This window comes from Salvelinus fontinalis, chromosome 12, assembly GCF_029448725.1.
Source record: "Salvelinus fontinalis isolate EN_2023a chromosome 12, ASM2944872v1, whole genome shotgun sequence".
NCBI lineage: Eukaryota > Metazoa > Chordata > Actinopteri > Salmoniformes > Salmonidae > Salvelinus > Salvelinus fontinalis.
Genome location: NC_074676.1, coordinates 6,520,770 through 6,546,298, shown reverse-complemented (window position 1 = coordinate 6,546,298; position 25,529 = coordinate 6,520,770). Strand labels below are relative to the sequence as shown.

At 42.9% G+C, this 25,529-nt stretch overlaps 1 protein-coding gene across 7 annotated transcripts in view; it reads left to right on the top strand.

Annotated features, from left to right (window-relative positions):
* LOC129866706 (kinesin-like protein KIF21A) overlaps positions 1-25,529 on the top strand; it is a 69,819-nt gene that overhangs the window by 12,977 nt on the left and 31,313 nt on the right. For 4 of the 7 annotated variants that reach the window (XM_055939531.1, XM_055939533.1, XM_055939534.1 and 1 more), the window contains exons 3-18: positions 1,173-1,355; positions 9,585-9,734; positions 13,489-13,620; positions 14,028-14,201; positions 17,480-17,595; positions 17,831-18,026; positions 18,146-18,335; positions 18,440-18,503; positions 18,663-18,860; positions 19,507-19,594; positions 20,962-21,067; positions 21,173-21,361; positions 21,744-21,943; positions 22,187-22,294; positions 22,655-22,723; positions 25,211-25,359. In XM_055939531.1, the coding sequence (XP_055795506.1) occupies positions 1,173-1,355; positions 9,585-9,734; positions 13,489-13,620; positions 14,028-14,201; positions 17,480-17,595; positions 17,831-18,026; positions 18,146-18,335; positions 18,440-18,503; positions 18,663-18,860; positions 19,507-19,594; positions 20,962-21,067; positions 21,173-21,361; positions 21,744-21,943; positions 22,187-22,294; positions 22,655-22,723; positions 25,211-25,359 (2,312 nt within the window). The remainder of the gene's footprint in view (positions 1-1,172; positions 1,356-9,584; positions 9,735-13,488; positions 13,621-14,027; positions 14,202-17,479; positions 17,596-17,830; positions 18,027-18,145; positions 18,336-18,439; positions 18,504-18,662; positions 18,861-19,506; positions 19,595-20,961; positions 21,068-21,172; positions 21,362-21,743; positions 21,944-22,186; positions 22,295-22,654; positions 22,724-25,210; positions 25,360-25,529) is intronic. The other 3 variants (XM_055939536.1, XM_055939532.1, XM_055939537.1) reach the window with 1 other exon arrangement.

Sequence of the window (25,529 nt, the reverse complement as noted above, 5' to 3'; positions counted from 1 at the left end):
TCTTGGTTGATTGTTCTGACTGCATGGCCGTTTGGTCCTTTGGGGGGATATTTTCGTGTAACGTGTTGATATTTCCATAGGCCAGGGGTTTTCTTGGTCAGGTCATGTGGCCAGGAATAACTCTGGGCTATAGCAGTAGGCTATAGCAGTTGTCCCATATTCCCCTAGTTATTAGTTATTGGGGTTATTTGTGTAATGCAAAAGCTTATGAGTCAAAGACTGAACTGATATCATAATCCTGCCTTCCACATGTGTTTGTGAGGTCCTGAAAACTCACTGACCCCCCTCCAATACTTATTAGCTCTTGGAGTGCTTGTATAGTTTTTACAAAATGTTTCTGAGAGTACTGGCGGTGCTTCTGACATTGCAAACCATCATAAAGCACTAATCTATGTATAGTAACACCACCAAAGCAACCCCCCTCTCCCTCTCGATTCCTACCAATTAAACAATTCATACTCTTCTCAAGCTGCCTCTTTCTTTTTCCTGCCAGTCAGACTCTGTAGCAATGGAAATTACATTGACGTTTGGGCTTCTCTCCCCTCCACCCTGGTTGCCTTGGCGACTGAGCCTTTTTCTCCAATAGTAGGGGCTGTCTAGAACTCAGTCTGTTTGATGGGAGGGGGATTTACATGGTGTGGGGTCTTAAGTGATGCGGTTAAGTAGACATACACACATCTAAGATATCCATACATTTTTTATATGAGCTCATCTTCCCCCTTCCATTCCTGCGGTGATGGTGACCTATTTGTCTGTCATCCATACTGTATGTACAGTAGCTACAGTGGTTGACCAAGCACAGCTCAGCTCAGTTTGTCCCTGTGTATTTACTCCGACTGTAGAGGACATTTGGTAGAATATGTGTCTGTCTAGTCTGTACTGGGATGGACTAATCCAGCTTTAACACTTTCCCCACAGTCTGAATCAGAGGGTTCCTTTCCCTTGGATACAAACATAACAGATGTAAATCAAACTTCAATAAATTAATTATGTGAAATAAATTAAACTTGTTATCTCTCTCTCCTCCTTACGCATCCCCACCCCATCCTTTCCTAATCCTTATCTTTTCCCCCCTCTTCATCCTCCTCGCTTTATCCTATCTCCCTCTCACCCTTCTCTTCATCTTTCCTCTCTACCGCTGTCTTATCATCCTCCTCTTCCTCCTCCTATAGACGGGGTCAGGTAAGACATACACCATGGGTACAGGGTTTGATGTGAACATCGGGGAGGAGGAGCTGGGCATTATTCCCCGGGCTGTCACCCACCTCTTCAGGGGCATCGAGCAGCGCCAGCAGGCTGCTAAAGAGCAGGGACGTCCCGTGCCCGAGTTCAAGATCAACGCACAGTTCCTGGAGGTATGGACTACGGCGTCACAAAGGAGACACAGAGATGTGGGCAGGGAATATACAGTTAAAGTCAGAAGTTTACTTACACCTTAGCCAAATACATTTAAACTCAGTTTTTCACAATTCCTGACATTTAATCCTAATAAAAATCCCTGTTTTAAGTCAGTTTGGATCAGCACTTTATTTTAAGAATGTGAAATGTCAGAATAAAAGTAGAGGATGAATAGAGGATGATTTATTTCAGCTTTTATTTATTTCATCACATTCCCAGTGGGTTAGAAGTTTACATACACTCAATTAGTATTCGGTAGCATTGCCTTTAAATTGTTTAACTTGGGTCAAACGTTTCGGGTAGCCTTCGCCAACCTTCCCACAATAAGTTGGGTGAATTTTGGCCCATTCCTCCTGGCAGAGCTGGTGTAACTGGGTCAGGTTTGTAGGCCTCCTTGCTCACACACGCTTTTACAGTTCTTCCCACAAATTTTCTATGGGATTGAGGTCCGGGCTTTGTGATGGCCACTCCAATACCTTGACTTCGTTGTCCTTAAGGCATTTTGCCACAACTTTGGAAAGATGCTTGGGGTCATTGTCCATTTGGAAGACTCATTTGCAACCAAGCTTTAACTTCCTGACTGATGTCTTCAATATATCCACATAATTGTCCTACCTCATGATGCCATCTATTTTGTGAAGTGCACCAGTCCCTCCTTCAGCAAAGCACCCCCACAACATGATGCTGCCACCCCCGTGCTTCACGGTTGGGATGGTGTTCTTCGGCTTGCAAGCCTCCCCCTTTTTCTCCAAACATAACGATGGCCAAACAGTTCAATTTTTGTTTCATCAAACCAGAGGACATTTCTCCAAAAAGTACGAGCTTTGTCCCCATGTGCAGTTGCAAACCATATCCTGGCTTTTTTCTTCTAAAGCCATCACATCATTTTCTGGAATTTTCCAAGCTGTTTAAAGCCACAATCAACTTAGAGTATGTAAACATCTGACCCACTGGAATTGTGATATAAGTGAAAAAATCTGTCTGTAAACAATTGTTGGAAAAATGACTTGTGTCATGCACAAAGTAGATGTCCTAACCGACTTGCCAAAACTATAGTTCGTTAACAAGAAATTTGTGGTGTTGTTGAAAAATTTGTTTTAATGACTCCAACCTAAGTGTATGTAAACTTCCGACTTCAACTGTATGTGGAAATATACACATGGAAATATGTTATAGGGTGACATATTATTTCATTCCAGGCACCACAGGCTAATAGTTGTTTTTCCTTAACTCTCATCAGACTGAAACTTTACCAGTTGAAAGTATACATAAATACAATATATTATTGTATTACAAGTTTTATTTATTTAAAAATGTAAATGTGCAAATGAGGCAAACCCTCCTTAAATATGCGCTAATTTGCATATTAAGAGAATACGTTTTTCACCACATTGCTTTTTTTCCCCCCATTGTGATTAGACACTCAATGGTCACACTTTTACTGATCAGTTTATCAAAATATTGTCATTTCATGGAATTATTTAAAAAACACTTCACATGTATGACTGATGCATATTTTGCAGATATTTACACGTAAAATGACATTTAAAATCCAAACGACACAAGATATAAAAAAAAAGAAGCCTCTGTAAAAATCTAACTATAAGACCTAAGAACCTGTGTGTAAAATAATGTGAATATACATCCTTTGAAGACTGAGAAAAATGAATTGGCGCAAGGGGAACATGTCATTTTGAGAAAATTGCCAATAAAGATAGGCTAATATTATTAAAATGTACTTTCCATAAATATGACCATTTGTAACATGAATTAAACTCTTATTCATTATTCAATTCTAATCTGATATTTAAACATCAAATATACCTTTTACAAATACATTAGCACATTTAATCCATTTGTTTCAAGCAATAGAGCATATCATTTGAATACTGGTCTGTTGGGCAAATTCTCATATCACTATGCTCATTGTTGAAATGCGTAGAACCTTAATCAGCTATGCCTGCCCCATATGGAAGGCCCTCTGAGTTGTTGCTGGTACCGCTTGACTTTGTTGATCGTGTCATAGCACCTGCGCCTACGCTTGGCACACTCCATTGAAGCAGCATCAGCTCTCACATCCTCTCTGATTGCTTCCATTGTCACCAGAGTGCTGTCAAGCCACAATGTGATCATCGCATCATAGCAGTTGCTCCCTCATTGAACGTGGCTACTGCCATACTGGCTGCTCCGTTAATGCGGCTGTAACGGATGTGAAATGGCTAGCTAGTTAGCGGGTACGCGCAAGTAGCATTTCAATCAGTTACGTCACTTGCTCTGAGACTTAAGTAGTGTTGCCCCTTGCTCTGCAAGGGCCGCGGCCTTTGTGGAGCGATGGGTAACGATGCTTCGTGGGCGACCGTTGTTGTGTGCAGAGGGTCCCTGGTTCGCGCCCGGGTCGGGGCGAGGGGACATACTAAAGTTATACTGTTACATTGATGCTGTTGACCCGGATAACTGGTTGCTGCGGAAAAGGAGGAGGTTGAAAGGGGGGTGAGTGTAACGGATGTGAAATGGCTAGCTAGTTAGCGGGTGCGCGCTAGTAGCATTTCAATCAGTTACGTCACTTGCTCTGAGACATTAAGTAGGGTTGCCCCTTGCTCTGCAAGGGCCGCGGCCTTTGTGGAGCGATGGGTAACGATGCTTCGTGGGCGACCGTTGTTGATGTGTGCAGAGGGTCCCTGGTTCGCGCCCGGGTCGGGGCGAGGGGACGTAAAGTTATACTGTTACACGGCTTTTGCCCACAAAGACAGTTTTGGGGCATTGAGACCATATTACAGAGTTCAGACGTTCATTTGCATTCTGGGTTCCTCCATGCTACATTCTTTTGAGGAAGTTATCATTTGACATCCTATGATATACAGGTACCATTTTCTGTGCAACCTCTCGTTTGAAAAATTGTATGGCCTTTGTGACGGGGTGGATTTTCATCCTTTTCTAGGGATCGCTGGTACCAGAACCAATGCACACGCCTATCCCGTAGTTGGACATGAATCCTCTCTTGTGCAAAGTGCCATCAAAGGATACATGAATGTCTATGATGGTATCCTCATCCTCCTTCAGCAACTCTGCAATGTCTGGGTCTATATCTGTGTATGCTCTTCTAATTATCTTTGCAGCACTCCATACTGTAGCCCTCTCTGAATCTCTGCAACTAAAGTGGGGGGGGAAAGTACTTATTATGTCTGTCAACATTACAGACATAACTGCAGTACTAAATATCAGCATGTTACCCTATGTAAATATTAGCATATCAGCATGTATTTACTTTATGTAAAGATAATTTCTCACAGCCCAGACATTGTAGGCCTCTGTGACAGTCTCATTGCATAGTTATGTTTTCCCATCACTCTGTTTTATTCACTTTGAATACATTTGCTGGAGCAAGGAAATAAATATTATTTATACACAGCAAGTCACCTGACAATAATGGGCTACTCTCCCTTTTTATTTACCTGTCACTCTCCTGTCATGTCTCTGATATGAGCTGAGATGCAAGGAAGGAATCCTTAGGACTCTTTAAGAGCTGTATAACCAAGTCCAAGTTCGTTGGCTAGAAGAGCCATCCTCACATTTATATCAAATGCCACATCTCCCCTGGAGCACTCCTGCAGCCTGGAGGAATTGTAAACGCTCCTAAATTCATCACGATCACCGTTTGCACATTCTATCATGACAGAATTACAGAATCCCTGGTTGGTGGGGTCTATGGTGATTTTCAGTCTAGTGTTTAGATACTTAGGGCAAATCAAATCATGTACAAATTGGTTCAGTTGTGACATGTGGAATAAAAGTCACTGTTGGCTGGCTGCTGTCTGGTTGATCGCTGCTAGTTGTCATCTTCATCTCAATTAATTTGCGTCTCAATGCGCTGCTGCCGGCTACCTCCTTTTCCTCTTCTACCTGTACTGCCTCGATCGGACGGTAAGGCTAATCTGACAGGCTGACCACACCGCTCGCGCCAACGAGCGTCTGCGTTGCCAAGGGCTAAAATAGAAATCAGTTCTATTTTTGATGCAGATCGCGCTGCAAGTCCTGCCTCTCCCATCTCCTCATTGGTTTATAGAAGCAGTTACCCACGTGCCATCTCCTCATTGGTTATACCCACGTGGGTGACTGAAAGACGAACGAGATCAGTGGCAGTAATGCACCTAATTTATGAAAGTTGCCAATCGCAATATAAAGTCAAGAGAAGAAAAAGCCTGGAAGGAAGAGAGATGACTAGAAACGATTCGGTTGACCGTTTTATGTGTGGATTAATTGGCAGTAGAGGACCTTGTGCATTTCAGGTAAAATAACAACTCAATGTTTATATCCCAGGACAAATTAGCTAGCAACAGCAAGCTAGCTAAATAGGACAAATTAGCTAGCAAGTGCAAGCTAACTAGCTAAATTGCCATAAATGTTTAATGCTTTTCGACCTGTCCCCAAATGAATATAATTGGTTCAGAGTTTGTTTTGATATTTTAACATGCGTGTCGTAATCGCGTTTAGTGTGGGCGGACAAAATACATTTATGCACAATGGCGCACTCGCGCAGCCGGTTTGGGTTCCGTGTAAGGCTAATTTTATATTTCATTCACTGAATTTTTCACTTTGGCTAACTGAGATCACCTATTTTTATTCACATACTGTAGGTAGATTTTCTAATTTTGTCTCTCTACATGGATTCTTCACGGGAGATATTTTCAAACAAAGAAGTTCTGCGCGGCACATGAGGCATTTTAACCAATCAGGTTGGCGGAAAGGGCCTTTAAATGCCAGTAACCAATCGGATGTCAGGAAATTACAAATCAACACGAAGCACTATGTTTACAAAGGATATAGCCATATATGGACTAGCTAATGATATGCTCCAGAAAACAAGCGTTTGAATGATAATTCAACATGGAGTGTTTTAAAAATAGTGGTTGAAGTTCTACATGAAACATGCTAACAAGAACGACATTTATGGTAGGTGTGGTTGATGGAGTTGGGATAAAATGATACAAATAAAGTATTTATATACATTATTGACGATTTATTTTTACATTTTTTTTTAAGTATGGTTGCAAAATATCCCAAAATCTGAAAATTGACAGATAGAAGCAAAATCAAAAAATTTGCCTGTGGTGCCTGGCCTTAAGAGATTTGGAAAGGGACAGGGACATACCCCCCACTCTCCAACACAGGATTATGTGTAATAATACATGACTAGCCATTATACTGTAGGACCATGCCAGGCTTATGTAGCCTATGTGTTGACACTTGACAATGTAACTAGCTCCCATCTCTAGTCTCCTAACGTTACATAAAAATGACTCAGACTGTTGACTGGACAGAGGGCGGGAGCAGGGCTGTTAGGGTCACGGTTCAGGGCGGCAAGGGTTAATACTAAATGACTGAAAGGTTGTGTTTGCTTGTCATACTGACAGACAGAGGCCACGTGGACAGAATGAGTCTACTCATTTATGAACAGGGTAATATACTGTATCGGTCATAGAAAAATAGTTAGTAGAAAGGACATGGCTACCCAATAATGTAAGCAATGAAAAACAAAAACATCCAATATGGCCGCCAGTCCAGCCGCCTCAGAACAGTGAATGGAAATGTCCATTCTATTAAAACATACCAAAACAGATGGCATTTCAGCACAAACAAAGGGCCTTAAAGGAGAAGTTAGAAGTTAAAACCAAATCTCTATTTTGTATGTAAATGGAATGTTATAGAAGGGCACAGACAATTTTTTTGCGATGTCACTCGTTTTTGATAAACTTACCCTAGCCAGCGATTCACTTCCTTATCCTCGTTGTGCAGTACGGGGGCACCCAAATACGTCCTTTTAGAAATGGAAAAGCTCTCAGTATAGTGATGCAGGTGATTAGAAATTGTGACATTCTGAAATGTATACACATTATATTCCATTTTGTGCGACTCAGGCTGTTTCCCCTATCCAGCTGTTCCATTGTCCATGTAGTCTGCTGTTAGACGTAGAGGTATCGCTCGAGTCGCAACAAAATGGAATATAACGTTGTGGATTGGGTTGACACAATTTTGTGTACAACATCTAAAGACCTGCATCGCTTTACAGAGAGCTTTTCGATTTAAAAAAAATATGTATTTGGGTGTTTTTGTAGCATTTGTTCATGTTTTTTCAAAACCAAGTGAAATCACAAAAGTGTCTGAACCCTTCTATAACAAAAATAGAGATTTGGTTGTAAACAAAAGCAAAATTGTCCTTTAAGACTTTGACTCTTTAAGACTTTAATCTTGCCAGCGATTTAAAATGTCTACATATTTTGACATTACAGTATTAGGAATTAGCGTCTTTAAAACGTATACTCTACATGAATCCATGGGAAAACAGATGGCAGAGGTTTTGTTTGCGTCTTAGGTTTACCCCCAGCCAGAGCCCGGACTTGGCATCTTCTTAGAACCAGAGATGTGAATGATTAAAAAAATGGGTAACACTAAATTTGAGTAGTCTACCAATAACATGTCAACAGCATGTATCTCGACATGCAACAGGACTTCCGACAAAACAACCTTAATAAATACAGTGCATTTTGAAAGTATTCAGACCCCTTGACTTTTTCCAGATTTTATTACGTTACAGCCTTCTCCTGAAATGGATTAACTTGTTTTTTTCCCCTCATCAATCTACACACAATACCCCATAATGACAAAGCTAAAAACATTTTTGACACTGTTGCACATATATAAAAAAACGGAAATATCACATTTACAAAAGTATGCAGACCCTTTATTTAGTACTTTGTTGACGCACCTTTGGCACCGATTACAGCCTCGAGTCCTCCCATTTTTCTCTGCAGATCTTCTCAAGCTCTGTCAGGTTGGATTGGGAGCGTCGCTGCACAGCTATTTTCAGGTCTCTCCAGAGATGTTAGATCGGGTTCAAATCCGGGCTCTCGCTGGGCCACTCAAGGGCATTGAGACTTGTCCCGAAGCCACTCCAGCGTTGTCTTGGCTGTGTGCTTAGGGTCATTGTCCTGTTGGAAGGTGAATCTTCTCCCCAGTCTGAGGTCCTGAGCACTCTGGAGCAGGTTTTCATCAAGGATCTGTCTGTACTTTGCTCCGTTCATCTTTCCCTTGATCCTGACTAGTCTCCCAGTCCCTGCCGCTGAAAAACATACCCACAGCATGATGCTGCCACCATCATGCTTCACAGTAGGGATGGTGCCAGGTTTCCTCCAGACATAACGCTTGGCATTCAGGCCAAAGAGATCAATCTTGGTTTCATCAGAACAGAGAATCTTGTTTCTCATGGTCTGAGAGTCCTTCGGGTTCTTCGTCACCTCACTAACCAAGGCCCTTCTCCCCCGACTGCTTAGTTTGGCCGTGCGGCCAGCTCTAGAAAGAGTCTTGGTGGTTCCAAACCTCTTCCATTTAAGAATGATGGAGGCCACATGCAGACATGTTTTGGTGCTCTTCCCCAGATCTGTGCCTCGACACAATTCTGTCTCGGAGTTCTACGGACAATTGCTTCGACCTCATGGCTTGGTTTTTGCTCTGACGTGCACTGTCAACTGTGGGAACTTATATAGACAGGTGTGTGCCTTTCCAAATCATGTCCAATCAATTTCTGTAGATTGATGAGGAAAATGTTTATTTCATCCATTTTAGAATAGGGCTGAAACGTAACAATATGTGGGAAAAAGTGAAGGAGTCTGAATACTTTCCGAAAGCACTGTAAGTTATTTACCTGTTATTCACCCCCCTTTCATCAAACTAGGACCATGGCAGAGCCTTGCATTTAGATATACTGCTCTGGACCTTGGGCACCAACACAAAGCCAAGTTACTTTTGTAGAAAAGCCATTCATAGAGGTCACACCAGAGAGAAGGGGAGGGGTGGCAAAGCCTGTTACATTCTATGAAAACATCTCTGTTGTAGGTGCGTGTTAGATACTGTGTCTTGATATGGAGTCTGCCTCACAGTTTAGACTCTTGAGAGTCCTCCGCTGTTTAACGTTGTTCAGACTGAGTCAGACAGTCCTACTCATGTTGCTCTCTCTCTCTTTCAGTCTGACATAATCAGATATGGTCTTGCATCATTGTGATATCAGAACTGGAATAGGATACAAACTATCAGAACCTTTTGATATTTTCATGGAATTTCACAGTGCTCAATTTACCACGGTAACAAATAAGACTGTAATATTGTGTGGTTCTGGGTGTGTCCTGGTTTAGCTTTACAATGAGGAGGTGCTGGATCTGTTTGACTCTACGAGGGACCTGGAGGCTCGGACGCAGAAATCCCACGTTAAGATCCACGAGGACGCCAATGGAGGAATCTACACAGTGGGGGTGACCACACGGACCGTCGCCTCCGAGGCAGAGGTGTGTACGTTAGAGATGCGCAGGTCAGCTGTTTGTTTACCCACACCCGCATGCAACTGCTAATAACCCAGCCGCAACCGCCTGACTACATGTGATAAAGTGAAAATCGGAGGCACTTACCCGCAAATATAGAAAATGCGCTATAGGCTACAGTTAAAGACGACAGAAGATTTTTTGACACTGGGTTGCTGGATTTTGTTTTGCCTGATTTAGATATGTTTCTACGTATAATTTCCGATATTTAAGGAGGCTGTTTGTTAGTCAACTTGTCTGTAATTAAATACATGTAGCTTCTCTTTTGTCATTATATGTTGCCCTCGAAGACTAAATGAATCCTTCCTCAACAGAATAATGTAACAGATAGATAGAATGACTGCTTCAATCAGAAAAGTTCTCTCTGTCATCTCTCTCGGAGCAAAGATGTTTAGCGACTGGGGAGAAAATACAATAAAGTTCTCTGCAAAATGTCCAAATGACATCACTTTGACCGGTTGTAAGGAAAAAGAAAGCTGTGTGTAAACGACCCAACGTGCGTTTCTGATAAGATTTCAGTTCGGCATCGATGCATTTTTTTATGTGGTTGAAATACTACCAGCTTTTATGATGAATACAGCACCTCTACAGATCATACTAACTGAGCATTGCATTCTCTCAAGATGCAGAAAGAAATCATATTTCTCCACTCCTGTTCCCAAGTCCAAATATTGCCTACACTTGTATTTTTTTACTGCAAGAAATGCTTCATTCTGCAGGAGTTATTATAAAGGCTATAGCCCTATTCGCTCAGGACTAGTTGGTAATGTATTTATTACCCCAGAATGTCCGTTATTACAGAGGACAATTTGGATGGGATACGTTTTTTCCAAACTCCCCCCTGTAATTTATGTATATATAAAACGTTGATTGACAGTTATGACAGAAACCTGGAGGTTTTTTTCTAGGTGTGAAGATATATAAGTCCAGGCAATAACAGGTTACACTGATAACTCGAGCTTGGTTCACAGGTTTCTAAACCATACCAAGCCATCTTTGGTATAGTGTCGCCATAATATTTGAATTGAGGAAGTGTCATCATAATCATTAGGATATTTTAGCGATCCACAGTGGAATGTGTCCTAAATGCCCCCCAGCCTTCAGATGTGAGCTAAACAGCGAACTTGCACTTGATATGTGTTTTAAGGCTGTGAATGAGGAAGTGAAATAGCTCAGTTGTACTGTGTGCTGCATTGCGATCTATTAAGAGCAAGGGTTGCATTAAATAGGCGCAATATTTTTTCCATGATGATTTGGCGATGTTCAATTCATTCGTACAAAACGTATAAACAAAAGCATTTACTGTGAAAGTGGATACATATAGGCCCTTCATACAATGCATTCGGAAACGATTCAGACCCCTTCCCTTTTCCCACATTTTGTAACGTTACAGCCTTAATATAAAATAGATGACCAAGATTTTTTTCCTCAATCTACACACATTACCCCATAATGTCAAAGCGAAAACAGGTTTTTAGTAATGTTTGCAAATTTCTAAAAATAAAAAAAGATATACCTTATTTACATAAGTATTCAGACCCTTTGCTATGAGACTCGAAATTGAACTCCGGTGCATCTTGTTTCCATTGATCATCCTTGAGATGTTTCTACAACCTGATTGGAGTCCACCTGTGGTATATTCAATTGATTGGACATGATTTGGAAAGGCACACGCCTGTCTACATAAGGTCCCACAGTTGACAGTACACGTCAGAGCAAAAACCTAGCCATGAGGTTGAAGCAATTGTTCGTAGAGCTCTGAGACAGGATTTTGTCGTGGCACATATCTGGGGAAGGGTACCGAAACTTTCTGCAGCATTGAAGGTCCCGAAGAACACGGTGGCCTCCATCATTCTTAAATGGAAGAAGGTTGGGACAACCAAGATTCTTCCTAGAGCTGGCCGCCCGGCCAAACTGAGCAATTGGGGGAGAAAGGCCTTGGTCAGGGAGGTGACCAAGAACTCGATGGTCACTCTGACAGAGCTCCAGAGTTCCTCTGTGGAGATGGGAGAACCTTCCAGAATGACAACCATCTCTGCAGCACTCCACCAATCAGGCCTTTATGGTAGAGTGTCCAGACAGAAGCCACTCCTCAGTCAAAGGCACATGATGGCCCGCTTGGAGTTTGACAAAAGGCACCTAAAGGACTCTCAGACCATGAGAAACAAGATTCTCTGGTCTGATGAAATCAAGATTGATCTCTTTGGCCTGAATGCCAAGCATCATGTCTGGAGGAAACCTAACGCCATCACTAGGGTGAAGCATGGTGGTGGCAGTATCTTGCTCTTGGGTATGTTTTTCAGCGGCAGGGATTTGGAGACTAGTCAGGATCAAGGAGAAAGATGAACGGAGCAAAGTATACAGAGATCCTTGATGAAAACCTGCTCGAGAGTGCTCAGGATCTCAGACTGGGGGCAAAGTTTCCCCTTCCAACAGGACACCAACCCTAAGCACACAGCCAAGACAACGCAGGAGTGGCTTCGGGACAAGTCTCTGAATGTCCATGAGTGGCCCAGCGAGAGCCTGGACTTGAACCCGATGTAACATCTGTGGAGAGACCTGAAAATAGCTGTGCAGCGACACTCCCCATCCAACCTGACAGAGCTTGAGAAGATCTGCAGAGAAGAATGGGAGAACCTCCCAAAATACAAGTGTGCCAAGTTTGTAGCGTCATACCCTAGAAGACTCGAGGCTTTAATCAGTGCCAAAGGTGCGTCAATTAAGTACTAAGTAAAGGGTCTGAATACTTATGTAAATGGGATATTTCCGTTTTTATTTTTAATATATGTGCAAAATATAAAATATATATTTGTCATTATGGGTTATTGTGTGTAGATTGACGAGGGGAAAAAAGCAATTTAATCAATTTTAGAATAATGGTGTAACGTAACAAAATGTAGCAAAAGTCAAGGGGTCTGAGTACTTTCCGAATGCACTCTACAGTGGGGCAAAAAAGTATTTAGTCAGCCACCAATTGTGCAAATTCTCCCACTTAAAAAAGATGAGAGAGGCCTGTAATGTTCATCATAGGTACACTTCAACTATGACAGACTAAATGAGAAAAAAAAATCCAGAAAATCACATTGTAGGATTTTTAATGAATTTATTTGCAAATTATTCCAAACATTACTTTTCTGGCCATCCCTTCTCTTTATTTTCAGCTCTTCATTTGTAGCTTTTGTCTCATTGAATTAAACTTCGACAATGTCCTTTTTGCCTCCGGAGATTGATGTTAACTTTTTCTTCCCATTCCCAAAAGCATTCTTTGGGGATTGCCTGTGTAGGCAATTTGGCGTGCGAACACTTAAGCCCTAAAGCTTAGGTTTATGCACTAATACAGTACCAGATAGCAGAAAATAGTGAAGTAAAAACCCAAATGTAGACCATAGAAATTGCACAATAATAATACATTTATGGATTTTTTAAGGTACTGTTTCTCTTTATTCAACCCGCCCTTCAGCCACACAATGTTTAATGAACCTAAACCCGTCCGCAGGGACTGCGGGTTATGAGTCAACCCTCGCATCAATAATGTACATACATGCGTGTGTGCGCTCGAGCGCGTGTGCTATACACTATGTTGTATGTGTTGGGATATGTGGTCCGGGGGTCCAGGAGAAATCTATGTAATATAGGAAAGTAAAAACATGAACACGAACTGTAAAATGATCATTTACACAGTGATAACACAGTGATGGCCAATCTCTTTCTCCTCACCCAGATGATGCAGTGTCTGAAGCTTGGTGCTATGTGTCGTACCACGGCCAGCACCCAGATGAATGTCCAGAGCTCCCGCTCTCACGCCATCTTCACCATTCACCTGTGCCAAGTCAGAGTCTGTGCGTCCGACAATGTACGTACAAGAGCAGCTTATTCCTTGGCCTTCGTGCCAGTCCTTTTGTGCTCTCTTGCCAACTCCTATCTTAAGCCGTATCTACCCTTTTGTTACTGTGATGCGACTCCTGTCACTTGTTATGACACTGTTAGAGCATGTTATGACAGTGACTGACGTTACTCCTAACCTTGATGTTACAGAAATGATTTAGCCACTCCTATGCTATCATGTCATATTATGCTAGCCTGCGTAAATTACATACTGTATATAGAAATTACTGTTATTAAGGTACTGACATTATGGTAGGCTACTGTTTATGGTAGGCTACTGACATTCTATGTTATGTTACATTAATGACAGGGACAGTGCTTTTGAATAACGGTACTGACACAAAGGCATCGATCTGGGGTTTTTCTAACTCACAGCAGGACAACAACGAGACGGACAACAACGTTGCTAACGGCAACTCAGAGTTGGAAGAGTATGAGACACTGACAGCCAAGTTTCACTTTGTGGACCTAGCCGGGTCAGAGAGACTGAAGAGAACAGGGGCGACCGGAGACCGAGCTAAGGAGGGAATCTCCATCAACTGTGGACTGGTGAGACACTGGTTGTGTCCGAAATGGACCGTATTCTCTATAGTAGTACACACATTTTGACCCACCCTATTCCCTAATACACTAGCAGGTCTATCCAACCCTGTTCCTGGAGAACTATGCTCCTGTAGATTTTCACTCCAACCCCACTTGTAACTAACCTGATTCAGCTTATCAACCAGCTAATTATTAGAATCAGGTACGCTAGATTAGGGTTTGGCGAAAACCTATAGGAAGGTACCTCTCCAGGAACAAGGTTGGAGAGCCCTCGCAATAAGAATCTGTTCAAAACCGCTCTGGTAAAAATGTGTGCAATATAGGAATATATCATTTTTGTCCTTTAACCCCCTAAAGTTGATGTCTGCCCCCGAATTAGCATAATTTAACAATCCACATCAAAATCTATCGGTTTAAACTAGAGATACAGTGCATTCAGAAAGTATTCAGATCCCTTGACTTTTCCCACATTTTGTTTCGTTACAGCCTTATTATAAAATGTATTTGGGAGAAAAAAAAAGAATCAATCTACGTATAATACATTTTTTGCAAATTTATATAAAAAAACAAAAAACTGAAATATGACATTTACATAATTATCCAGACCCTTTACTCAGTGCTTTGTTGAAGCATCTTTGGCAGCGATTACAGCCTTAAGTCTTCGAGGGTATGACGCTACAAGCTTGGCACAGCTGTATTTGGGGAGGTTCTCCCGTTCTTCTCTGCAGATCCTCTCAAGCTCTGTCAGGTTGGATGGGGAGCATTGCGGCACAACTTATTTCAGGTCTCTCCAGAGATGTTCGATCAGGTTCAAGTCCAGGCTCTTGCTGGTCCACTCAAGGACATTCAGAGACTTGTCCTGAAGCCACTCCTGCGTTGTCTTGGATGTGTGCTTAGGGTCATTGTCCTGTTGGAAGGTGAACCTTCACCCCAGTCTGAGGTCCTGAGCGCTCTGGATCAGGTTTTCATCAGGAATCTCTGTACTTGGCTCCATTCATATTTCCCTTGATCCTGACTACTCTCCCAGGCCCTGCAGCTGAAAAACATACCCACAGCATGATGCTGCCACCACCATGCTTCACCGTAGGGATGGTGTTAGGTTTCCTCCAGACGTGACGCTTGGCATTCAGGCCAATGAGTTCAATCTTGGTTTCATCAGACCAGAGGATCTTGTTTCTTATGGTCTGAGAGTCTCAAGGTGCCTTTTGGCAAACTCCAAGCGTGTCATGTACTTTTTACTGAGGAGTGGCTTCCGTCTGGCCACTCTACCATAAAAGCCTGGTGGTGGAGTGCTGCAGAGATGGTTGTCTTTCTGAAAGGTTCTCCCATCTCCACAGAGGAACTCTGGAGCTCTGTCAGAGTGACCATTGGGCTCTTGTTCACCTCCCTGACCAAGGTCATTCTCCCCCGACTGCTCAGTTTGGCCGGGCAGCCAGCTCTAGGAAGAGTCTTGATGGTTCTAAACTTCTTCCATTTAAGAATGATGGAGGCCACTGTGTTCTTGGGGACCTTCAATGCTGCAGAAATGTTTTGGTAACCTTCCCCAGATCTGTGCCTCGACACAATCCTGTCTCGGAGCTCTACGGACAATTAATTTGATATCATGGCTTGGTTTTTGCTCTGACATGCACTGTCAACTGTGAGACCTTATGTAGACAGGTGTTTGCCTTTCCAAATCATGTCCAATCAATTGAATTTACCACAGGTGGACTGCAATCAAGTTGTAGAAACATTTCAAGGATGATCAATGGAAACAGAATGCAGCTGAGCTCAATTTCAAGTCTCGGCAAAGGGTCTGAACATTTACAGTACGAGTCAAAAGTTTGAAAACACCTACTCATTCTAGGGTTTTTCTTTATTTTTTACTATTTTCTACATCAAAACTATGAAATAACACATATGGAATCATGTAGTAACCAAAAAAGTGTTAAACAAATCAAAATATATTTTATATTTGAGATTCTTCAAGTAGCCACCCTTTGCCTTTGATGACAGCTTTGTGCACTCTTGGCATTCTCTCAACCAGCTTCATGAGGTAGTCACCTGGAATGCATTTCAATTACAGGTGTGCCTTGTTAAAAGTTCATTTGTGGAATTTCTTTCCTTAATGCGTTTGAGCCGATCAGTTGTGTTGTGACAAGGTAGGGGTGGTATACAGAAGATAGCACTATTTGGTAAAAGACCAAGTCCATATTATGGCAAGAACAGCTCAAATAAGCAAAGAGAACCGACAAAAGTAAAAGATATGAAGGTCAGTCAATGCGGAAAATTTCAAGAACTTTAAAAGTTTCTTCAAGTGCAGTTGCAAAAACCATCAAGCACTGTGATGAAACTGGCTCTCATGACGACCACAGGAAAGGAAGACCAAGAGTTACATGCTGCAAAGGATAAGTTAATTTGAGTTAACTGCACCTCAGATTGAATCCCAAATTATTGCTTCACAGAGATCAAGTAACAGACACATCTCAACATCAACTGTTCAGAGGAGACTGTGTGAATCATGCCTTCATGGTCGAATTGCAAAGAAACCACTACCAAAGGACACCAATAAAAAGAGGAGACTTCCTTGGGCCAAGAAACATGAGCAATTGACATTAGACCAGTGGAAATCTGTCCTTTGGTCTGATGAGTCCACATTTTGAGATGTTTGGTTCCAACCGCTGTATCTTTGTGAGACACAGAGTAGGTGAACGGATGATCTCTGCATGTGTGGTTCCCACCGTGAAGCATGGAGTAGGAGGTGTGATGGTGTGGGGGTGCTTTGCTGGTGACACTGTCTATGATTTATTTAGAATTCAAGGCACACTCAACCAGCATGGCTACCACAGCATTCTGCAGCGATACACCATCCCTTCTGTTTTGGGTTTTGTGGGACTATCATTTGTTTTTCAACAGGACAATGACCCAAAACACACCTCCAGGCTGTGTAAGGGCTATTTGACCAAGAAGGAGAGTGATGGAGTGCTGCATCAGATGACCTGTCCTCCACAATCACCCGACCTCAACCCAATTGAGATGGTTTTGGATGAGTTGGACCGCAGAGTGAAGGAAAAGCAGCCAAGAAGTGCTCAGCATATGTGGGAACTCCTTCAAGACTGTTGGAAAAGCATTCCAGGTGAAGCTGTTTGAGAGAATGCCAAGAGTGTGCAAAGGGTGGCTACTTCAAACTCATATCAGCCCAGTATGGACATAAATAGACTCCTTCAACCAGAATGTTCCTGGAAATAACCTTCAATATCTGTTTTGCTGTGTGGTATTTCTTGGTCCTCTCTTCCAAACTGCAGCTTGCTCTTGGAAATGTAATCAGTGCTTTGGGAGACCGAAGCAAGCGATCCACGCATGTGCCTTACAGAGACTCCAAACTCACCCGGCTTCTACAGGACTCCCTGGGTGGAAATAGGTCTGTGTGCAATTGGTCAAGCCTTTCCTCCCTCTCTTTGTGCCAGGGTTGGTGTCACAGTTGGTTGGTGTGCATGTCAAACTAACTGCCTTTTGTTAACTGATACAGTAATTATTAGATGTCTGCAACACAATTGCTACAGGCAACCATATTCATCTGAACTACAGATTTCTTCTCTCTGTGTTTCTTTTGTAAATCCACATTTTTCTCCTCCCATATCCTTCCCCTCTCTTAGCCAAACCATGATGATAGCGTGCATTAGCCCGTCTGACCGGGACTTTATGGAGACCCTGAATGCACTGAAGTATGCCAACAGAGCCAGGAACATTAAGAACAAGGTGATGGTGAACCAGGACAAGGCCTCCCAACAGATCTCTGCTCTCAGGACAGAGATCGCCAGGCTACAGATGGAACTCATGGAGTACAGGACGGTAAGAGAGAGGCAGAGAGAGATAATTGAAAAAAATAAACCATATGAAAAGGAGGTATGACGTAAATAAATTGCCCTTAATTACTTATGATTCTGTCTAAACCCATTCTCCTCTGGCAGGGTAAGCGTATGGTGGGTGAGGACGGTATGGATAGCATCAACGACATGTTCCATGAGAACAGCATGCTGCAGACAGAGAACAGCAACCTGAGGATCAGGGTCAAAGCCATGCAGGAGACCATTGACGCACAGAGGGCCAGACTCACACAGTACCTCAGTGACCAGGCCAACCAGGTCCTCGCCAGGGCAGGTGAGTGTGTGTGTTAGATGAGTGCGAGGAGTGTGTCCTTATGACCCTGTCCATTGTAAAAAGTTTAGATGTGTGTTTGCTAAGGGTCTCCTCTTTATTCTCAGGTGAGGGGAGTGAAGAGATTGGGAACATGATCCAGAGCTACATCAAAGAGATTGAGGATCTCAGGTATACTTCTCTGTCTGCATACAGTACATAATGACATAGAGGTAAATCAAAATGTTTTCTCCCTACTGAACATGACCCAGCATAGCATATAGACAACATTGAGCTTTAGGAATGTCAGAAACGGACATTCTTATTCAATTCCACTGTTATTCCCCATAGAGCCAAACTCCTGGAGAGCGAGTCTATGAATGAGAACCTTCGTAAGAACCTGTCCCGTGCCTCCTCACGCCAGTCCTTTTACCCCGGAACCTTCTCCCCTGCCCTCCTGGCCCCCGAGAAGGAGGCCTCCGACATCATCGAGATGGCAAAGAAAGACCTGGAGAAACTCAAGAAGAAGGAGAGGAAGAAGAAGAAGAGGTAAAGGGTGATCATGGTTATTATTGTATGACCTCTATGTGGGGCCATGGTGAGTAGCAGTTTGTGATCGCTCTGTTTTTCCCTATGACTTATTTTCCTTCCTCTTCTCTGTACTCCCTGGTTTCCTTCTCTCCCTTTCTTCCTTCCTTCCTTCCTTTCTTCCTTCCTTCCTTCCTTCCTTGTCACATCTCTCTCCCCTGTCCTCTCACCTGTGACCTTTGACCTTGACCTCTCCCTGAAGGCTCCAGCAGCTGCTGGAAGAGAGAGAGAGGTGGGAGGAGTTAGTAGAGGAGGAAAATGGCAGGTTTGTTCACAGGTTCCCCCTCCCTTAACCTCCCTGCCATTGCCATTTCCATCCCTCACTTCTTCTAAACAACCATTTTGTTTTGTTTGACAGGCAGTTGCCAGACCAGAAGGGAAACCTGAGTTCAGTTCCTTCAGTTCTTCCTGTGTTCACTAGTTTCTTTCAACTTGCTCACCCCGACAGACTGATATGATGGGAACAAAGTTATTGGTTCTATTTTCATCCACCATCAATGGCCTTATCATGAGCATTATTAACACACTTTATTTTTGAAGAAGATGTAGAAAAAAATACTATTGAACCTATTTTGTCTCACCTTGCCCTTCTGTTGTTCCCTATTAGTGTTGTCAAGGAGGAAGTCCCCGACAACGACCAAGACAATGGGACAGAAAAAGAGCTGACTGAGCTGTCCAATGAGGACCCTGAGACGGTATGATTGACAACCTATTAGTCAAATGATACAGCTGGGCGATATGATTTTTTTTTGTTTTGTTGCAATAACGATAAATCAGCAATATTTTTATTTATTTTTGTTACCCCCCTTTTTCTCCCCAATTTCAATCTTGTCTCATCACTGCAACTCCCCAACCGGCTCGGGAGGCGAAGGTCGATTCATGCGGCCACCCTATGGGACTCCCGATCACGGCCGGTTGTGATACAGCCCGGGAACAAACCCGGGTCCGTAGTGACGCCTCAAACACGGCGATGCAGTGCCTTAGACCTCTGCGCCAGCCGGGAGGCCCCAGCGATAACTTATTTATTGGGGAGGTGCTATAGCTGGTCGATATGGACAAAAAGTAATCTTGTGATAGACGTAACTATTTTGCTCTAGCGTTAAAGACAACGATAAAAACATGTTTAATGGACAGTTACTTTACATTAGCGGCAGGGCTCTAGACACATTTATTTTACAGTGCCAAATAAGACCACTGAGATGGTAGCCTATGATTAAAAAAGTCATCTATTTCATCGAACACATCCCGGGAATGCTTTATTGATAATTCGCTGGCAATCTGTCAAAACAGGATCCAGAATGATCAGATTTATTTTTGGAATTTGCTGACATCTTTGTGCAGATTGGCTATATTATTCACCACCTGAGGAAGTGGGAAGTCAAAACACTTAGCTAGATTGCTAACTCTATATAAGATAGTGTTGCTATGTAGCCATGTAGGCTAATTGATTCATCAGTACAACTTTCCAGTGCTAGGGCTAGGCTACATGATGTGGGCCTGTTCACTGCAAATGGCGCTCATCAAAGCCGTACTACAGCCTACTCCAGTTGTAAAGTGGTGCCATGAAATCAATATTAAGATGTGAGAAATAAAGGTATACTCACCGAAAACTGTGACTCTCCTCTAGAACAACAGTAGTTGCTTTGAAAACTGTATTTTTCTCACCGCGCATTTGCAATTTGAGCAACAGTCATAATGGTCGTGCTTCTCGGAATGCATCTCTCCCTCCTCCGTGCGCACAGTGGGGAGAGCGAGTGAGAGTGGCTCGCTCACTCAGTAGCCGACAGCAAAACGTAGACGGGCAGATACTTTCATAGCAGGAATCAACATAATGCAAAGGCTATTACTGTTGACAAAAATAATGGTTTTAGAACAATCTACAGGAACGTTGAGAAGCAAAATGACCGACGTACGCAAAATGTTTCGGTAAGAGGAAGGTAATGACGGTAAATTTTGGTTTTATCGTCCCAGCAATAATTAAAAGGCACGTGTGTTTTTCCCACCCCGTTTTTCTGACACCGGATAATTCTGTGTTCTATTCTAATTTCGTTTGTGCTCTCAGGAGGGGCAGGAGGGGAGTGACCACGACGAAGAGGACAATGAGGAAGAGGAGGAGATGGATGTGGAGGAGAGCTCTGATGATTCAGACTCGGAATCAGATGAGAAAGGTACAATGGCCTAATCGTAGAAATAGGAAATATAGAAGGGACATATATTGGACATGTATATCTATGTTTTGAACCCATATGAATCAATGTTACTTTCCCCACCAGAGAACTTCCAGGCGGACCTGGCCAACATTACATGTGAGATTGCCATCAAGCAGAAGCTGATAGACGAGCTGGAGAACAGCCAGAGGCGTCTGCACACGCTCAAACAGCAGTACGAACAGAAACTGATGATGCTGCAGAGCAAGATCAGAGACACACAGCTGGAGAGGGACAAGGTGCTGCAGAACATGGGTAAGTCTCATGTATGACCTAGACACTTGGATATGCATACAGCCGTTACTGGTCTGTAGTCTACTAGAGAACTGTGAATAGTTTGAAATTTTTCTTTTGCTCTGGGTCTTTAGAACATTTGGCTATTGAACAGCCACCCCTATAAAAAGTGTGGGGTTTCCCTCTGTTGAATTAAGGCAGGGGTGGTCAACATTTCCAATCCTACTCTAATACACCGATTCAGCTAATCAAGGTCCTTATGAGCAGCAGACTAGTAGAATCAGGTGTGGCAGGGCTGAAGCAAAAGCCTGCATACCCAGTAATTCTCTAGGAGGGATGGCAAGCTATGATTTTTAAGCTTATTTTCTCTGTTTTTCCGTCTTGTTTTTGACGCCCTCTTCAGGCTCGGTGGAGACGTGCAACGACGATAAGGCTAAGAAGATCAAGCAGGGGTATGAGAAGAAGCTAAGTCTCATGAATAAGGAACTACAGAAGCTACAGTCAGCCCAGAAGGAACACACACGCCTCCTCAAGAACCAATCAAAGTACGAGACACAGCTCAAGAAGCTCCAACTGGACGTCACAGAGATGAAGAAGACAAAGGTAGAAAGAAGTTGTGCTTGTACCTGATCACGACCATGACCATGACTGACCACACCCACTGTCAGCTAATCGTGACATTGCCATCGTAAAGATATTTATTGATACAATATTCCTACCGCGTAATTTATTTTTTTGAGTCACCACTCAGTCAACGTCATATTTCATATTTTTTCTACAGGCTGACGTTGAACGTCAATGGTGGGTTACTGATATTGATCCAAATGTGATCTGGTTGGCCATCAGGTTCGTCTGATGAAGCAGATGAAGGAGCAGCAGGAGAAGAACAGAATGACAGAGTCCAGGAGGAACAGAGAGATCGCCAGCCTCAAGAAGGACCAGCGCAAACAGGAGGTGAACCACGGGGGACCCATAGTCTAGTTTCTCAGTGCTGTACTTTCTTATCACACTATCCACCTCATGTAGCCCCGCTGTACTACCTTTTCATCATGCCGGCCCAAACTGTTTTCTTATAGCTCTTTATCCAGTGAGTACGGTTCGGTATAAAGTCAGCCTGATTTTGTTATACTTACTGTATGTATTTCTGGTTTGGGCAGGGCAAGGCAGGGCTTGCCTTAATGCTGTCTTCAGCCAGATGTGTTATTGGACCAGTTATTGCTACTGGCATTACTGTGTTATTATTAACAGATGTGTTATTGGACTAACTTATTGCTACTGGCATTACTGAAGGCAATGTTAATGTGGTTTCCACAGCACCAGATGAAGCTACTGGAGGCCCAGAAGAGACAGCAGGAGCTCATACTGCGCAGGAAGACTGAGGAGGTGAGCAACATGAACAGCCATCTTGGGGCCTCCACATAGAGCAGAGATGGGGGTGGGGACAAAAAAATCTGAAGTCGTCATGAGGGGCCGCAGTTGCTCGCGGGTCTGTGTACTCACATGGGCATACGAGAAATGTTTGCAGTTTTTAATATATCTGAGTGAGACTGACTAACAAAATCAATGGGGTCCCCCCCGGCTGGTAATTCGAACATGATTACTAAATTTAGATAGCTGGCTGCTAGACTAACTTACCAATTTAAAATTGTTTTAGCTGAGATGTCCTAATTGACTATCAGTAGCAGGTTTTCAGCTAACCATTTCATGCAAATGAATTACCCGACGCATGAAAAAAAAGTCACGACTGGGCTGATGGAAATACCGGTACAATTTTACAAATGCCCACAGACAATTTGTTCGCTCAACATGGTGTGATCTTATTGTCGCGGTCAAATTAATTAGGCGAGAAATGGCGATTGGAAGTGCCTTTATGCTCAAATATTGATATAATAACAATCATATCGAAGTAAATTTGGAGTCACGCGATGATATGCCTTCCAGTTACGACTCGGGAAAGCGTGCAGTTTATTAGGCTACAGATGAAATAAATGATGATTAACTTTGCAGGGTGGTGAAAGCCCACAGTGACGATCTTGATGCTCCTTTCCAATAAATATCGAGGGTCTTATTCTGGTGACATGATGACCGACGCTTGGCTGTCCTTTGACGAATATAAATAATATCACTCCATTATCATCCATAATAATCTGTTAATGTAGATAGCCTGTATCTGTATTTGCAAGCTGTTGGTTAAAGAGAAGGTGCCAAGACCAGAGTGGGCAAATTTGTTATATAACACAACAGTTTTTTTTGACAAAACCAACCACATGGTATTTAGAGGAAAAAGTAATTTATGTGCATTATGTCATCCTGCACAGCCTTTTATATGCAAATAGTCAGTTTGAAGGAAACACATCTCTGGTGTAAAATGTGCATATTATTGTATGCATATTTTTGAATATTCACATGAAAATCTGTCACAAATTGGATGGAAAACTAGCTCGTGACTGACATAACAAGAGAAACTGCTGATGCACAACCACATTTCGAAATGGCACCTTGTGTATTCTACTATTCTAACTTGCAACAGTAAGTTGAGACCCCAACTAATTTTTAAATTTTTTATTGATCTGAGTCACACAATGATATTTACTAAAGGGGGCAATGATATTTTCAAAAGGGAAAAATGTATGTATGATGTAGTATACTGAAGTGCTGTATACTTTACAATTTCCCAAGACGTACACACATCCTTGCAACAAATCAGTAACTCTCATCTAGTTGGATCTAAGTTCAAGGAACTTGAAGTTTGAAGTTCTAGGACCAGAAAACAAAAAGCTTTTTCCCCAAAATTCTATTTGACCTTTGGTACCTGGAATAGGAAGTAGTAGGAACCATTGGCCAGAGTCTGAGATCAGAGGTACAGAGAGAGTAGGCTACCAATGGCATCTTTGTATTATAAGAGTTCAAAACTTCCCTCAAGATCACTGATAACAACAAACAGTGAATAGTGTTAGTGAATCAGATATCAAGCTAGACTCATGCTATTCTATTGAGATCATCAAACTTCAACATCAGGTGGTGGCTCTGGTGACTGTCCTGTCCTGTCTTGTCTTGTCTTGTCTTGTCTTGTCTTGTCTTGTCTTGTCTTGTCCTGTCTTGTCTTGTCTTGTCTTGTCTTGTCTTGTCTTGTCTTGTCTTGTCTTGTCTTGTCTTGTCTTGTCTTGTCTTGTCTTGTCTTGTCTTGTCTTGTCTTGTCTTGTCTTGTCTTGTCTTGTCTTGTCTTGTCTTGTCTTGTCTTGTCTTGTCTTGTCTTGTCTTGTCTTGTCTTGTCTTGTCTTGTCTTGTCTTGTCTTGTCTTGTCTTGTCTTGTCTTGTCTTGTCTTGTCTTGTCTTGTCTTGTCTTGTCTTGTCTTGTCTTGTCTTGTCTTGTCTTGTCTTGTCTTGTCTTGTCCTGTCCTGTCCTGTCCTGTCCTGTCTGTCTGTCTGTCTGTCTGTCTGTCTGTCTGTCTGTCTGTCTGTCTGTCTGTCTGTCTGTCTGTCTGTCTGTCTGTCTGTCTGTCTGTCTGTCTGTCTGTCTGTCTGTCTGTCTGTCTGTCTGTCTGTCTGTCTGTCTGTCTGTCTGTCTGTCTGTCTGTCTGTCTGTCTGTCTGTCTGTCTGTCTCTGTCTCTGTCTCTGTCTCTGTCTCTGTCTCTGTCTCTGTCTCTGTCTCTGTCTGTCTCTGTCTGTCTGTCTCTGTCTGTCTGTCTCGTCTGTCTGTCTCGTCTGTCTGTCTCGTCTGTCTGTCTCGTCTGTCTGTCTCGTCTGTCTGTCTCGTCTGTCTGTCTCGTCTGTCTGTCTCGTCTGTCTGTCTCGTCTGTCTGTCTCGTCTGTCTGTCTCGTCTGTCTGTCTCGTCTGTCTTATCTAATCTATCTTATCTATCTACCAGGTAACTGCACTGAGGAGGCAGGCCAGACCTATGTCTGGTAAGGTGACCAGCAGGAAGGTGAGTTTACCAGAGGCCCTCCAGGACTCCTCCCACCGAGCCCCCCCAGGACGCCTGCAATCCTCTGGATCCACCGCACCCAGCGGAACCAGGTAGGGACTGGACAACAGGTCACTGCAATGCCGTTTTGATGTGTGTTGCTGCATTACACTGCATGGTACACCATATTATATATTGTCGAGCAATCAGTATGGCTTTTGGAGTTAAAAAACACATAGCTTGAGACCTGCATTGCCGTACCGTAGAGTGAACATGCCTCAAA